The sequence below is a fragment of the Cupressus sempervirens genome, chromosome 10 (assembly GCF_028749045.1).
Source record: "Cupressus sempervirens isolate cs-2001-9-10 chromosome 10, ASM2874904v1, whole genome shotgun sequence".
Classification (NCBI taxonomy): domain Eukaryota; kingdom Viridiplantae; phylum Streptophyta; class Pinopsida; order Cupressales; family Cupressaceae; genus Cupressus; species Cupressus sempervirens.
Genome location: NC_143127.1, coordinates 98,588,470 through 98,603,361, shown reverse-complemented (window position 1 = coordinate 98,603,361; position 14,892 = coordinate 98,588,470). Strand labels below are relative to the sequence as shown.

The 14,892-nt window shown below is 36.0% G+C and overlaps 1 protein-coding gene across 1 annotated transcript in view; it reads right to left on the bottom strand.

The window, feature by feature from the left end:
• Positions 1-1,264: 1,264 nt before the first annotated feature.
• LOC149532762 (ATP-dependent Clp protease proteolytic subunit-related protein 1, chloroplastic-like) overlaps positions 1,265-14,892 on the bottom strand; it is a 121,445-nt gene continuing 107,817 nt past the window's right edge. Inside the window, exons 6-9 of the mRNA XM_089805363.1 lie at positions 2,554-2,665; positions 2,236-2,297; positions 1,913-2,095; positions 1,265-1,733 (exon numbers count right to left, since the gene is read on the bottom strand). Of these exons, the coding sequence (XP_089661489.1) occupies positions 1,677-1,733; positions 1,913-2,095; positions 2,236-2,297; positions 2,554-2,665 (414 nt within the window). The 3' untranslated portion in view covers positions 1,265-1,676. The remainder of the gene's footprint in view (positions 1,734-1,912; positions 2,096-2,235; positions 2,298-2,553; positions 2,666-14,892) is intronic.

The following is a 14,892-nucleotide window of genomic DNA, read 5'->3' as shown; positions in this document are numbered from 1 at the left end:
TATTAATTGCATCATTTAGCCATACATACAACATGATACACTTGCTTGGTCACATGCATGGAACATATTTCCATATCAAGGGGATAGTCTGAGAATGAACGGAATTGTCAAAAGCTAAGTGCAGTTCTCATAATTTTCATTTTGTATTGGTTAGAGGATTTGTAACCATGCTAGATCAAAAGTTGAGATTCAAATTTTAAGCCCTAGATTGAAAGACATCGTATCTTTTTAAAAGAAATTCTTCTAGAATCGTCAATTTGGGTGTCACCTATTGTCAATTTGGATTTTCTCTATAAGAAAGTGTTCATTTTCATTCATAAATGCATAAATGACATATAGACCATCTTTTTTGGTCTTTTTGGTGGTCACTTTAGGGTTGGGAGGATAGAATAGACCTAATTAGGCAACAAAAACACTTTAAAAAGTCTAAAAAAATGTTTTCAGCCCAGGTTCGGCTGTTAAGCAGCAAATTCTTCAAAATTCGCTGCAAATTTTGCCCGGGTTCTTTTGACAATTTGCAGCAAATTTGTGGCTCTGTAAGAGAATATGGGGAGAATTTGACAAGGACCAGACTTCGTACAGAATCAAACCAGACTTTGAGGGTTGCTGGAGAGAATATGGTAACTTAGATAAAATATGTATTAGAAATCACAAACAAAATTTGAATTGTTCATCAGTCCATGTGTCCTTGGATATTGATCAAATTCATCACAATCTCATTCATTTCAAATGCCAAGGACCAGACTTTGTACAGAATCGAACCAGACTTTGAGGGTTGCTGGAGAGAATATGGTCACTTAGATAAAATATGTATTAGAAATCACAAACAAAATTTGAATTGTTCATCAGTCCATGTGTTCTTGGATATTGATCAAATTCATCACCATCTCATTCATTTCAAATGCCACAAGATTACATAAACATGATAGTGACCTGATATAAGTGGATGTGATGTTAGATTTTCTACCAAGAGTATTATAATAACGAAGATAACAATATCTGAAAATTGCGTAAAAGAGAATGTTGTGCGATGCACAGAAATTTCATTAAAAAAATAACTATGTGAAGTCTAATATTTCAGAATACTAAAGCATGTAAAACAAGAGATTCACTTCAAAGCAAGTACTTAATGAAGACAATAACAATGTGAAGTTGAATATTTGAAAATACCAGAGCATTTGAAACAAGATATCCTTTGCTGCAATGCAAGTAGTTAATGAAGACAATAACAATGTGAAGTCGAATATTTGAAAATACCAGAGCATTTGAAACACGATATCCTTACCTTCCAATACTCTGTAATAATGTGAAATTTATGATCACTGATTGTTAAAGAGAAATTTTAAAAGCTGTAAATTAACATTTACCAGGATTGCTTGCTGTGTGGTGTTACTACACTAATAGAAGCTTGAACGTTTTCTCGTACCCCTTAGGCAGGAATTCATAAAGATTTTGCTAATACACAATACTTTTGTGTAGATGAGATGACTAGTAAAATGATACATCCTAGCTAACAAGCAATTAAAATTAAGAATACTAGAATTATAATATTATCCTTTTTACAAACGATTTTGGGGACTAACAATGTTTGGACAAAAAAACATTAACTGGAAAAACTACCGCAACTAGCATCTACACTAATGTGCCATTGCTGGATCTTCCCGTCGCTTTCGCTTTCACCTGTGAGCTTTCATCTGTCTAAGTTTTTCTTCATAACTAACCGTATCATATTTCTGCAAATCATGGAGCATGAACAAAAAATAGAAAACACAATGTCAATGCCTCTTTAATATCAATAGCAAGCCAAACAGAAGAATCATATGTTCACAACCATCCTGACCACGGAAGTTCCATTTGATGATTAGCGCAATGCAAAGTCTAAAATTTGAAGAAATGAATTAATAATCCTTACCTTTCCATCCACGAGAGCCTTTTCAGGTTTCATTATCTTATCAACAATTCCATATTGAATTGCATCCGCTGCATTAAATACCTTTTGTTTTACAAGGTCATTTGCAAGCTCTTCCTTGGTTTTGCCAGTTCCTTGTGACAGAAACTTGAGGAATACATCTGTTTCATTTACCAATTCTTTTGCCTGTATAAGAAATGAAAATCAAATTAATTGCCTAAGCTGTACCAAGAATTTCTTTAATAAATCATATGCAGGGAATTAGCATGATATAATATAATTTTCTTTTCAGATCCGTTTACAAGTTCTTAAAGTGAGGCAATCACCCTTATCCACATGTCAGTAGATTGACCACCCTCGGGAATTGCTTTTGGCAAGAACAATTTTACTGCAATAAAGTGTGGCTAGTCAGCATTTATGTCAAGCAAGCCTAGTAAAATATGGGCATGAACTCACAAATGTCAGTAGGTGCACAATCCCTTAGTCTCTAATTGAAATACTTGATGTTCAGACACTAAAATCTTAGTTTGAAAGTTTATTTTGATGAAGAATCAAATCCATGTCAATAAAAGTTTTATGTATACAAATTGACTTGTCCCACTATTGCCACAAACCCAAACAAGGATAAAAGTCAAAATACATACCCACACCACCAGGCTGAGTGTAACGGCAACCTTTTGTTCCCAATGATAGTAACATTGCTGCCTGACCTGAGGCTTGTGCAAGATTCAGAGTGTATTTCTTGCATTCAAGGGTCTGCACATAACATATTTAAACTAGTTCAAAAGCAATAGACTTCGTTGGAGCTTTAAGCAAGAATATAAACATAAAATGCTAAGTCCTATGAAATATTATAATAGAAGACATGACACAGTATCTAATATACAAGGAATTCCACTATGTCAGCATGTCTTTCTATCTTCAATACACAGATGGAAGCTTAGAGATGATGTTTTGCGCAGGACCTAGAAGACTATTTCCCGAGCCCAAGAACATGAGATAGACAGAGGCTTCTAGCTATGAGGTCTACATATTTGTGTTCTCTGCAATCATTCTCTATAGATGTGAATTCACAGGATCTCTGGTTCACGCAGATATCAACCAATGCAGAGCTGAACTGTCATATCAATAAAACACAGAAAAAAAAGAACAACCTCCATAAAGCCAATAAAAAAGTTGCATGAACACTGATAAAAAAAATTAAAATCAATTAGAATCGCTTCAAAATAGCAGGATACATAAAATGACTGATGCCTATTATTATAATGAATGGTTAGTGTTGCCCATAAGAATGGAGACACGTGTTTATGTTTATAATAACTGATTCCACTATATATATATATATATATATATATATATATATATATATATATATAATCCAATTCCAATCTTCCAAACAATTACTTCTGATTGCATGGTGAAATTAAAGCATCAAATGAAAGATATAAAAACAGTAAGTTCAAGAGATTATGCACAAGACTATGATGTGGAAACCCAACAGGGAAAAACCACAGTGACAAATGCTGCTAGGATCTACTGTCCTAATCCAGGTTCACAAATCAGAAACCAATTACAATTATTTAGCGTTCCAACCCTAAACCAAACCCCTATTTAAGAGCAACAACTCTTTCACACTTTGAACAGCTACTTAACAAATCTGAATATCAATTCTCCTTTTAAACACCAACTTGAATTGCAGCTCTGATCTTTACAACATTTGACAGATATTCTTCTTCAGATTGATATAATTAAAGTTCCCCTTGAATACTATAAAGAATGAAGTTAAAAATATATAGGGAATCAGTACAATGTTTCAAAGAAAATCTGAAAAATGTGTAATGAAACAATCTCAAACTGTCATAAACGCCTCAAATTACTGAATCTTTCCTAATTGCCTAAGGTGCTCAAATGAATTAGAACTTCACACCCTTTTCAGAGTATATCCAAATGTTCACAAACACAAACAGTAAGTTCTTTCACATTATTTCATTATATTTGCAACCAATTTTTTGTCGGCAATATGGCTAGGTAGGATGAGTTAGGGTTGTCATTTATGGCAACATATATCTTAGGATGAGATGGCAGGTTATATTGTTGAAGACTCTACAGTCAGAGACAGAAAATTGTATATGTGTTAGACAGTTTCTCTAGCAGTGCAGAGACAATTTTTGGTATTGCGGGGGCTACAGAGATATTTGGCACGTGCGAAATTAAGGGAAGGTACAACAGAGTGTCATGATGACATACCTAAGTGTGCAGATCAGTACAGAGTATGGACAAAGTTAGAGGTCAAATACCAATAAAGACAGTATGCATAGCAGAACAAAGTAAAACAGAAACAAAAGAATAAAGTGTTAAGGAATTATTTTGGTCACGAAATAATTACTTATTTAGGGACAGCATCCTAGATGTTTACCCTAAGTTAGTATAACGTGTGATTGCATCAAGCCGACTGCACAAGAGTTTTTGTGAAAGAAAAGAGTATAAGTAAAGATTTATTACATATGAAGTATGAGAAGTGTGATATATGTGTGATATGTGTGATATATGCGAATGCGAAGTATATGATGAGTATGCGAACAATGTATATGACATGCGAACTTATATGAGAGATCTGTGATGCAAATTATGATGTCAGATTAGAGGTATGCAAAGTACAGCAGTCAACAATAAAGAGGTTTTTGTATCTATCTCATTTTGTATAAAGGCAATATATTGTATAATTGCATGTTAGAGTAGTGGGCTCTTCTTGCATACAATTGTAATTGTATTACCAACTCCTAATAGGGTTGAGGCTTTTAACAGGGCCTAGTCCTCTGATAAGGACTGAGCCACTATATGTAATTCATAGACTCCAGATAGGGTCAATATCCTTAATAGGACTCTTTTGTTTAGTGGATCATTTTGTGGATGCCATCCCCACCGGAGTTTTCCCTTTGCCAAGGTTTCCCTAGTTAACAAAATATGGTGTTATGAGTTCTCTTTGTCTATGGTTTTATTTATTGTTCAGCATTATTGGTTTACTTTCATATTCATGTTACAAAGTAATTTATGATATATAGTTGTGAGAAAAAGTTTGTAGAATACTGATTCCCTCCCCACCCCCATATTATCTATTTCTAACAATTGGTACCAGAGCGCAATTACTCAGAAGAGGCTTAACAGCTTCAGTAAGATACCTATGGATATGGAACAGTTAAAGAGGAATCTCGTAAAAGCCCTAGATTAAATAGATCTTCTTACATAAGAAGAGACAACCTAAAAGAAAGGTATGAAGATGCAAAAGGTTACATTGGTAATCTGAAAGATAAGATTGATTTTCTAAAATCTAGAAAAGAATCAAAAGAGCAGATTAATGACAGTGATGAAGTAGTAACCCTTAAAAAAGAAAATGAGATCTTGAAACATGAGTTGAAAATTGTTGAACTTAAGTTGAATCTGAAGAAAGATGATAGTAAGATTGAACTAGATCTCAAATCTAAGAGTGCAGACCTAAGATCCCATCTGACTCAAGTAACATCTGAATTAGATTCAATCAAAACAAAGCATGTAGAATTAGAAAAGTACAATACCATTGTGAAAGGAGACTTAACTCAGGCTAAACAACATTTAAAGAAGCTTTATTCCAGTAGTGAGAAAATTGATGAACAACTATTCTTTCAGAGATCTTACGATAAGATAGGTCTTAGATATCTTATTGGAGAAAAATCAGCCAACAAAAATGAAGTTAGGAAGGAATCAAATCCAGTTGATGAAACCTCTAAGCCTAAAGAAATTGATCAGAATAGGATTGAACCTAGCATACCTACAAAAGTATATAAAGAAGTTGAGCAAGTTAATCAACCTGAGAAATGTGATGAACCAAAACAAACAAAGCAAATTGAATCATCTAAGGAGGCTAGATATGAATTCAGAGGTAGATGTTTTATATGCAATGAAGTTGACCATATGAAGAGAGATTGCACAGGTAAATTTTTTAAACCTATCACTAATTTCTATTGTTATAATTGTCATGGTTTTGGACATAAAGCAATTGTAGTGTTCCCGACCTCTGTGTGCATGTGACAAACAATTGTGTGGTCCCTGACCTCTGTGTGTGAGACAAACAAGTATGGATACACTGGATTTGTGGGTTGTACGGTAGTGCTGGTTATGGAGGGAGAGTACGGACAATGATGGAGACTGTATGATGACAATCGAAGGGGCCGTACGGTGGCAGACAAGGAGGCCATACGGAAAGCACCTACAAGTCGTATGGTGGAGACAAGGTAGCCGTACAGTGGTTGTTTGCTTGTACAGTGGGGGGGAAGTGGAGAAGTATGGTGGTGGATGGACATGTAATAGAAGGCCGTACGGTCACTATGTAGCAGGAGTGTTGTACGGTCACTTGTGTAATAGGAGTCCATACGGACACAATGATGTCGTACAATGGTGTATTGCTCTTGTTTGACTATTCTCCTGGAGTACTAAAAGATGAACGGTGTGCAGATGGTGGAAAAACTCAATCATGCAAACTAAACTTAGAGATCCAAATTTAACAGATAGAATCAAACGACAAGGGAAAGTCAAGGCACAAGTAATCTTCAATTAGTATTTGCCAAAAGATGGTGCTCCGAACAGATTCGAGCGAAGTGCAACAGGCGACAGAATAGGGTGAGGGTTGAATCCCATCGAAACTACAAGAGCCAAATAGGGAAGATCTTTCACTTCCGAAATGGTGAACAATCCAGAACTCCAACAAGAATTCACAGTACTTAGGAAATAATCCAAAAGCATATCCTAAGACAACCTACATGCCGTGCTTAAATACCCGTCGGGGACAACTTTATAAGGGTGTACAAAGATAGCCGACAACCACACAGCTATAGAAACAAAAACAAAAATAAAATAGGTTTGAGATACATTCAATTAATCGGCCTATTACAATAGTTTCATAAAAATAATTCATTTATTAATGGGAACATTACAGGAATAGATTGTAAGAAACCTAAGTTTGATGGTAATAATGGAAATAGTAGAATGTTTAGGGATACTAACCCTGCAAGTAATGAAGGAAGGAGATCCCAAAGCAAATCCAATGATGGAGAGAGACCTAATGGAGTAACCAAATTGTATGTTATAAATGTCATAACCTTGGACACATTGCCAGGAATTGCAGAACACCAGATAATCAAAACGGAACCATCAAAGAACGAATGCACCTGTATGTCAGCTATGCAATAACTTTGGACACATAGCGAGATTTTGCAGAATGGATAGAAGAAACTTCAACAGAAATCCTAACTATAGAAGGGACAATAACAAAAATGACATAAGAAATGATAATGGTAGAAATCAGAAGGAATCACTTAAAGAACATGTTGAAGAATTCAAGGAAGTATTTTTGAAAGCAAACAATCCAGAAAGTTCAGATACAGTTTTAGAAGAACAGTATTTTGATGCACCTGATGAGAGATTGATGTCAAAGGTTGTGTGTAATTCATCTTATTTGAATTAAGCACCTTTTATTAAAAATAGAGCATCAAAAAGATGGATCTGAAGTTAGAAGTCAAGTTGAAAGTTGCGGAGTTAGCACGAGGTAGTAAAGGTCATAAGGAAGCTCTAGTAAAGAGCGCAAGTCATTTTGATGATCAAATGAAGGAGAACGACGACAAACAAGTTTACTGGTTAAAAGAGTAACAGTTTCATGAATTTCAGTAGATGCGCAATTAATGCAAAGTTTGATTTGGAAGATTTAAAGGATGCGAACAAAATTTTGAGTAACATTTGATCATGTGAAGAGTTAAGGAGCAATTCAAAGTGATTTGACAGCAAGTAGAGGCAGATTTGAAGCGTTCAGAGTGTGAAGTGGAAAAAGCCCTAGTTTCACGAAATTTAGGTATTTTATGATGTTTTTGAAGTGTTTGAATCAGCTAAAATCATGAATCCTACAACCAGTGTTGTTAGTGAGAGGCTGAGATATGTGTTTAAGAAGCACTCGTTCATACCCCAAGTTGATGATCCTTTAGGAATGTTTTCGCAAGTTCTGAAGAATGTTCTTCACATATAGGATATCAGATCATATATTCACTGTAAATTTGAGAGCATTGGACAAAATGACATCCATAAGGACCTAGACCTAGCATGCCAAGGAGACTTGTCATTGAAACAATAGTTCGCACCATAGTTCTGAGAATCACGGCGATTCATGCGATTCACGTGATTCGGCAATTCAATTCAAGCCAAACGATCTTTTGTGAATCGGTGAATCGAATCAGCGATAAAGGGTTTATGAAATGAGTTACTAAATTTCAAGGATTTTTAAATTTGCCAATTAATGGTCGATTCAATTTTGATTCATGGCCAATTCACAATTCAATTTGGCCTTGCCGATTCCTATTCTTGCTACTTTGGTTCACACACCTAAAGGAACTAAACACTGTGAACCATATGTTTTATACAGACTTCGACAACCATGAATAGAGCATAATCATTTTGAGACGTATTCACGAAGGAATCTTTTGGGTTGGAGATGTGCCTATCATGATTGACAATGACATGGTACATAGGTTAACTGGTTTATGCAATGAGGGAAGAAACCCAATTAATGAAAAGAATGTGAAGAATATGGTGAAGACCAATTTGCCAATTAATGGTCGATTCAATTTTGATTCATGGCCAATTCACAATTCAATTTGGCCTTGCCGATTCCTATTCTTGCTACTTTGGTTCACACACCTAAAGGAACTAAACACTGTGAACCATATGTTTTATACAGACTTCGACAACCATGAATAGAGCATAATCATTTTGAGACGTATTCACGAAGGAATCTTTTGGGTTGGAGATGTGCCTGTCATGATTGACAATGACATGGTACATAGGTTAACTGGTTTATGCAATGAGGGAAGAAACCCAATTAATGAAAAGAATGTGAAGAATATGGTGAAGACCAATCTGAAGACCAAATCAAACAGTAGGAATATGAGGATTCGCCTCATAAAGCAGACAGATGTGAGAGTGATCAGCAAGATCATTGGCTACAGGATGAATCATAGTTCAAGACTGAACTCTGTTCCTATAGAGTTCCTACATGCAACTTACGTGATGACAACAGAGATAGAAAAGCTAAATATGTGTGATATTTTGAGACATCAATTGCTGGACAACATAGAGAAACTCAAGAAAACAAGAAGTGTGGTGTTCAAGTTTGAGTCATTACTAATACAACTATTCTTCCAAGTGATGAGGCAATTCCCTGGTATGCCTAATAGCTAATGGGACAACAAGAATTAGTGCACCATGAGCTTGGTAACCTATCATTACAAAGACAATCTGAGGAGAAGATTATTGAAGACATCAGCAGAATGATGAAAGGTTTTCAAACTGAGATGAAGCGGAGATACAGGATACCACCCTCACTGATGGAGAAGTACAAAGAAGACATATGTTTCATGGTTGAAATAGATGTAACATGCATAGAGGCAGTTGTGTCGAGAGTTAAGTTCATAGACCCCATTGGCTATGAGTTAAGTGAAGAAATAATTGAAGGGCATGCGAAGATCATAATTGAGTCTAAAGAGGACAAGGACATCCTAGATGGGGAACTTGTACAGAGAAACTTAGAGAAGTAGAGAGCAAGCTCTATAGTAAGGAAACAAAGCAGAATGTTGAGAAGAAGATTGAATCAATTCTCAAAGAATAACGAATCACCGGAGAAGATTTCAATGAGATAAAGGGTATAGCCTTAGAGATGAAGGCTAGTGGGAAAACTAAGGTATTGGCAGCTACTCCTATTTCCATAGCAGGACCTTCGGAGGGAGTAACAGTAGCAGGATCTACTTCACAGATACCTACTATTCCCTATCCCACAGTAGCCCAAGTGCAACCCACTATTGTACAACCATAGAAGAAATTTGATGAAGAGGAGGTACAAATAGTAGAAAATAAATCATCTACTCCTCCAACCAAGAGGAAATCAGAGAGACTCACCAACGTGAACCAAGAGGCTGAGTCACCTAGCAAGAAAAGGACCCAGCAACTATCAAGTGGCCCTGGAAAGAGAAGAAAGACATTGAAGATAGTTGAATCAGATGAGTTTGATGAATCTGAAGATGAAGAGGATAGACCTACTGAACAGGTAGTTGGAGAAGCAAGGACAGCCACTGGAAAGAAGCCTGCCAAAGGTAGAAAAGTTGAACATGCAAATCATTAACGACAATAATTTCATTCAGTTAAATAAATTTTATAGCATATACAGCAATATGCATAGAATTCACTTAGAAAATGCAATAGTAAGGAATATGATCCTAAAGAATAAAAGATTTGAAGATGTTCAAAGACATATACCAGAGGACCTATTTAATAGGAGAAGAGTTATTGGTGAAGATAAGAAAAAAAGAGAAAACGTGATCAAGAAGCTTTGCAAATTAAATAGTGATGAAGACTTGCATGATATAATAAAGGGAATTGAGCCCATGTTGAGAAATAAAAGAAGACGCATTATTTTGATGGGAGGTAATTATGAAGAGGTAAACAAAGAAACAGAAGAAGCCATTGTTAAGTAAATGACTTCTGTACCCAAAGAAGTGCGCAAAGTCAAGGAGAGCAATCCCTATATCTGTTGAGTAGAGTACTCCAGCAACAACAGCAATAGAAGCTAAGGACACTCAAATGGCAAATCTATCTCCACAGATCTCCATTGGAACAAATGCTATGCAAGTTGGCACTACAAGTGTGACAGTAAACGTTGCAGAAGATCCTTTTAAGGATCTTGGGCCACACATTATTGGCAATATCATTGATTACTCCAGCTTAGATGAGGAAGAGGAGAAGAGAAAGAATGAAGCAAAAGAAAAGAAGAGAAAAGCATATTAAAAGAGAGAAGAAGAAAGAAAGAGGAAGTAAAGAGCAAAAGATGAAAAGAAACAGAAAGGAGAAGACGAGAGAAAGAAGCTAGAGGAAGAAAAGAAAAAGAAGGAAGAAGAAGACAAGAAGAAGAAAAGAGGAAAAAGGATGAAGAGATCAGAAGAAAGGAAGATGAGAAAAAGAAAGAGGATGAGGAAAAGAGAACAAAGGAAGAAGAAAATAGAAAAAGATGAGAAGCCAAGTGCATCCAGCACATCTCTCACCTTAGTTGCACTTACTGGTTCAGATGATGATGATCAATCAAAATTGATATCATCCCTCAGTAAGATAATCAGCAAGAACAAGTAGATCAAGAGTTTGCAGAAAACTCTAATGGAGGTAACTGACAAGTTGCAAGGAGTCATCACTGTGAAGTCACTTGATCCTAACCCTGAGGACAGAGCAAAGCTTTGATTCAAGCATTTAATGTTGAATTCACAAGTTTGTCAGCAGCAGAAGCAGCACAAGCTCAAACCAAGCATGATGCGTAGATGTTTGACACTGTCTATCATAACATCCAAAATAACTTATTGACTCTTGATGTATGCATCAAGACATTAAGAAAATGCAAGCTTGAAGGCAAAGCTCTATATGCAAAGTGTGTGATGTCTTTTAGCTTCACAAAAGACATTGACAATAAGCTTAAAGGAAAATGCACAGAGCTGGAAGCATTGCCACCAATAAGTTGAGTCAACCTGGTGTGCATATTGAAGCAGTTGAAGCACAGGTTAGCAAGACTTATGATGACACAAGTCTGCTGGAAGATGGAAAGACAAGGATAACAAAGAGGTTCTTAGTCCTAAGAGAACACCAATTTGTGAAGTTAAGCACAACTAAGTGTCAGTTGGAGGAATGTCTGTCAGTCAAGACATCTTCTGACAATTTTGTGTAATCAGATCAGAATGCAGTGGAGATAGCATCCTATGGATTATGCGCTCTTCTCAACATTTCAGGAGTCAAGGACTCGTGGGAGAAGAATATGAAGAGTCTTGCACTCAGTTTTGACGATTGTGTTTCTTGCTTATCAGCCTCAGCAGAGGTAATGAAACACAATTTTGACATGTAAATAAATTTTGACACCTTTGTCATTGATGTCAAATGGGAAGAAGAAAGAAAATTGTATAGAGAGTAAACAGTTATATAGTAAGGGGGAGCAATGTTACTTAGTATTATATTGTATTAGGAGATATAAAGAAGATGGTTATAAGTGTAATGATTCACAAAATTCTGTAATTTTGAAATTTGGTAAAGTTTTGAAGGCCAGTTTTGAAAAGTTGTTTGTATAACATTTTGGGACTTAGCAAATTTTCCCATATGTTGCCATCAATACCAAAGGGGGAGATTGTTGGCAATATGGCTAGGTAGGATGAGTTAGGGTTGCCATTTATGACAACATATATCTCAGGATGAGATGGCAAGTTATACTGTCGAAGATTCTACAGTCAGAGAAGAAAATTGTCTAAGTGTTGGACAATTTCTCTAGCAATGCAAAGACAGTTTCTGGTATTGTGAAGGCTACAGAGAAATTTGGCACATGCGAAGTTAAGGGAAGGTAGAACAGAGTGGCATGATGACATACCTAAGTGTGCAAATCACTGCGAACAAAGTTGCAAGTCAAATACTAGTAAAGACAATATGCATAGCAGAACAGAGCACAACAGAAACAGAAGAATAAAGTGTTAGGGATTATTTGTCACGAAATAATTACTTACTTATTTAGGGACGACATCCTAGATGTTTACCCTAAGTATAATGTGTGATTGCACAAGATATTTGTGAAAGAAAAGAGTATAGGTAAAGAGTTATTACATGCAGAATATGAGAAGTGTGATATATGCAAATGCGAAGTATATGATGAGTATGCGAACTATGTATATGACATTCAAACTTATATGAGAGATCTGTGATGTGAATTCTGATGTCAAATCAGAGCTATGCGAAGCACAGCAGTCAGCAATAAAGAGATTTTTGTGTCTATTCCATTTTGTATAAAGGCAATATATTGCATAATTGTATGTTAGGGCAGTGGGCTCTTCTTGCATAAAGTTGTAATTGTATTACCAACTCCTAACTAGGTTGAAGCAACTCTTAACAGGGTTGAGGCAACTCCTAACAGGGCCTAGTCCTCTGACAAGGATCGAGACACTATATGTAACTCATAGACTACTAACAGAGTCAATATCCTTAACAGGACTCTTTTGTTTAATGGATCATTTTGTGGGTGCCATCCCCACCAGGGTTTTCCGTTGGCCAAGGTTTCCCTAGTTAACAAAATATGGTGTTATGAGTTCTCTTTGTGTATGGCTTTATTTATTGTTCAGCATTATTCGTTTACTTTCATATGCATGTTGCAAAATAATTAATAATATCTAGTTGTAAGTTTGTAGAATACTGATTCCCCCACACCCCCCTCCCCCCCACCTCAATATAATCTATTTCTAACATTTTTATCCTCTGTGAGGCCTCACCCCGACCCATCCTAGCACCGATGATACATTATTATTTTGATACTCATGCCTCGATATGTCAAAACATTATTTGATATACGGAACATTATTATGCTATTTTATGATGTGTGATGCTTTACTTCAGTTATTTGATTTCGTCATTTAATGCTTATAAACATGTATAATGATGAAGTAAATGTATGCAAAACTAACATTTTTGAGTATGCAAGTCAAATGGCTAGAAATATGAGTAGAATTAGATAAATAATTGATTATTAGAAAATGGATGCTTTAAGTTAAATGATTCCTCTAATACGTAATTTACATTATGAATGTGGTTTCTGGATCTACTGATGTGTGAAATGAGTGTGCAGGAAAATTAGCCGAGAAAACTCGATGGAAAGGCGGCGCTAAATTACTTGTTAATTTTGTGCTAACCTTGTATTGTAATTCTTAAAGGTTGTAAATTGGTCTTACTATTCTCCTAGCTTTTAATTGTTCCTAATAAGTCTTTAAAGGCCTAAAAACATTAAATTTAAGTACCCTATGGGTAAGGGTATGGGTGGGGAGTACTTTCCAACCCTTTAGCCTCCTTAGTTGACTTTTAGGGTCACTCAAAAACCCTATTTTAGGTTGATTTCGAAAATGGATTGTTCTTTACTTGAGTTAGTGAAACCAAACCTCCATCTTGAGTTTACTAGAAGTCTAGTTGAGTTAAGGATCATACTTAGAAGCATTTTTGGGTGGTTTTTGGTTTTTTGTCACCCAATCCTCTAGTTTTGGAGGAAGTTTGAAGATTGAAGGAGGAAAGGGAAGCTCTTCTCAAACCACCATTGCCATAACTCTTCTATGAAGGTAGGAGTTCTTCACTCCTTGAATGGTTCTTTATGTGTGTTCATGTTTTGAATCTTGCTTGAATCATGTTTGAGACATTGTGTAGTTATGCATTTCTTGCTTGTGTGTTGGGGGTGGATTTGGGAGGAATTTTATCTTGTTTTCTTTTGATGTTATTCATATGCTTTCTTGATGTTTTGTTTGTTTTTGAGAGGTTTTCATGGGGATGGTTTTGGCAACACTCACCCTTGGATAGGGAAGAAGTGGCCATGTTCGGAAAAAGGGCCTTAGTTGGACCTCAATAGTGTAGAGTCTCCTCTCATAGTGAGAGGAGGGAAAAAGGGTAGGGTGTATGGGCCCCTACTTGTCATCTCATACCTTGTTGTTATTGAGAATTCTTGAATGTGGAAAAGAATGAAAATCCTTATGGATATAGCCTCGAAAGGGCCTTATAAAAGAATGGAAGTTCTTGAAGTTTTAGCCCCGAAAGGGCTATGTGATGGTATGGTGATTGACTTCTCCTATTGAGAAAATCCACCTTCCCCCTATATTGGTTCATTGTTGGACCTATTGTGCAACCGGGTTGGGAATGCATGCTTAAATTGCTTATCTCCTTGTGTTGTTTACCTCCATGTTGGTTCTTGTCTTTTCCATGTTTCCCTTGATGCAATGTAGACATTTGATAAAAGTTCTCTTGTGAAAGCCTTGAAGAAAACTCATTGAATTGTAATATTATGTAAGTTGTAATTGAATTTGATGTAGTGGCAAAGACATCGGGTTTTCTTACCGGTTCTTTCCCGATGGAGCCTTGAACCA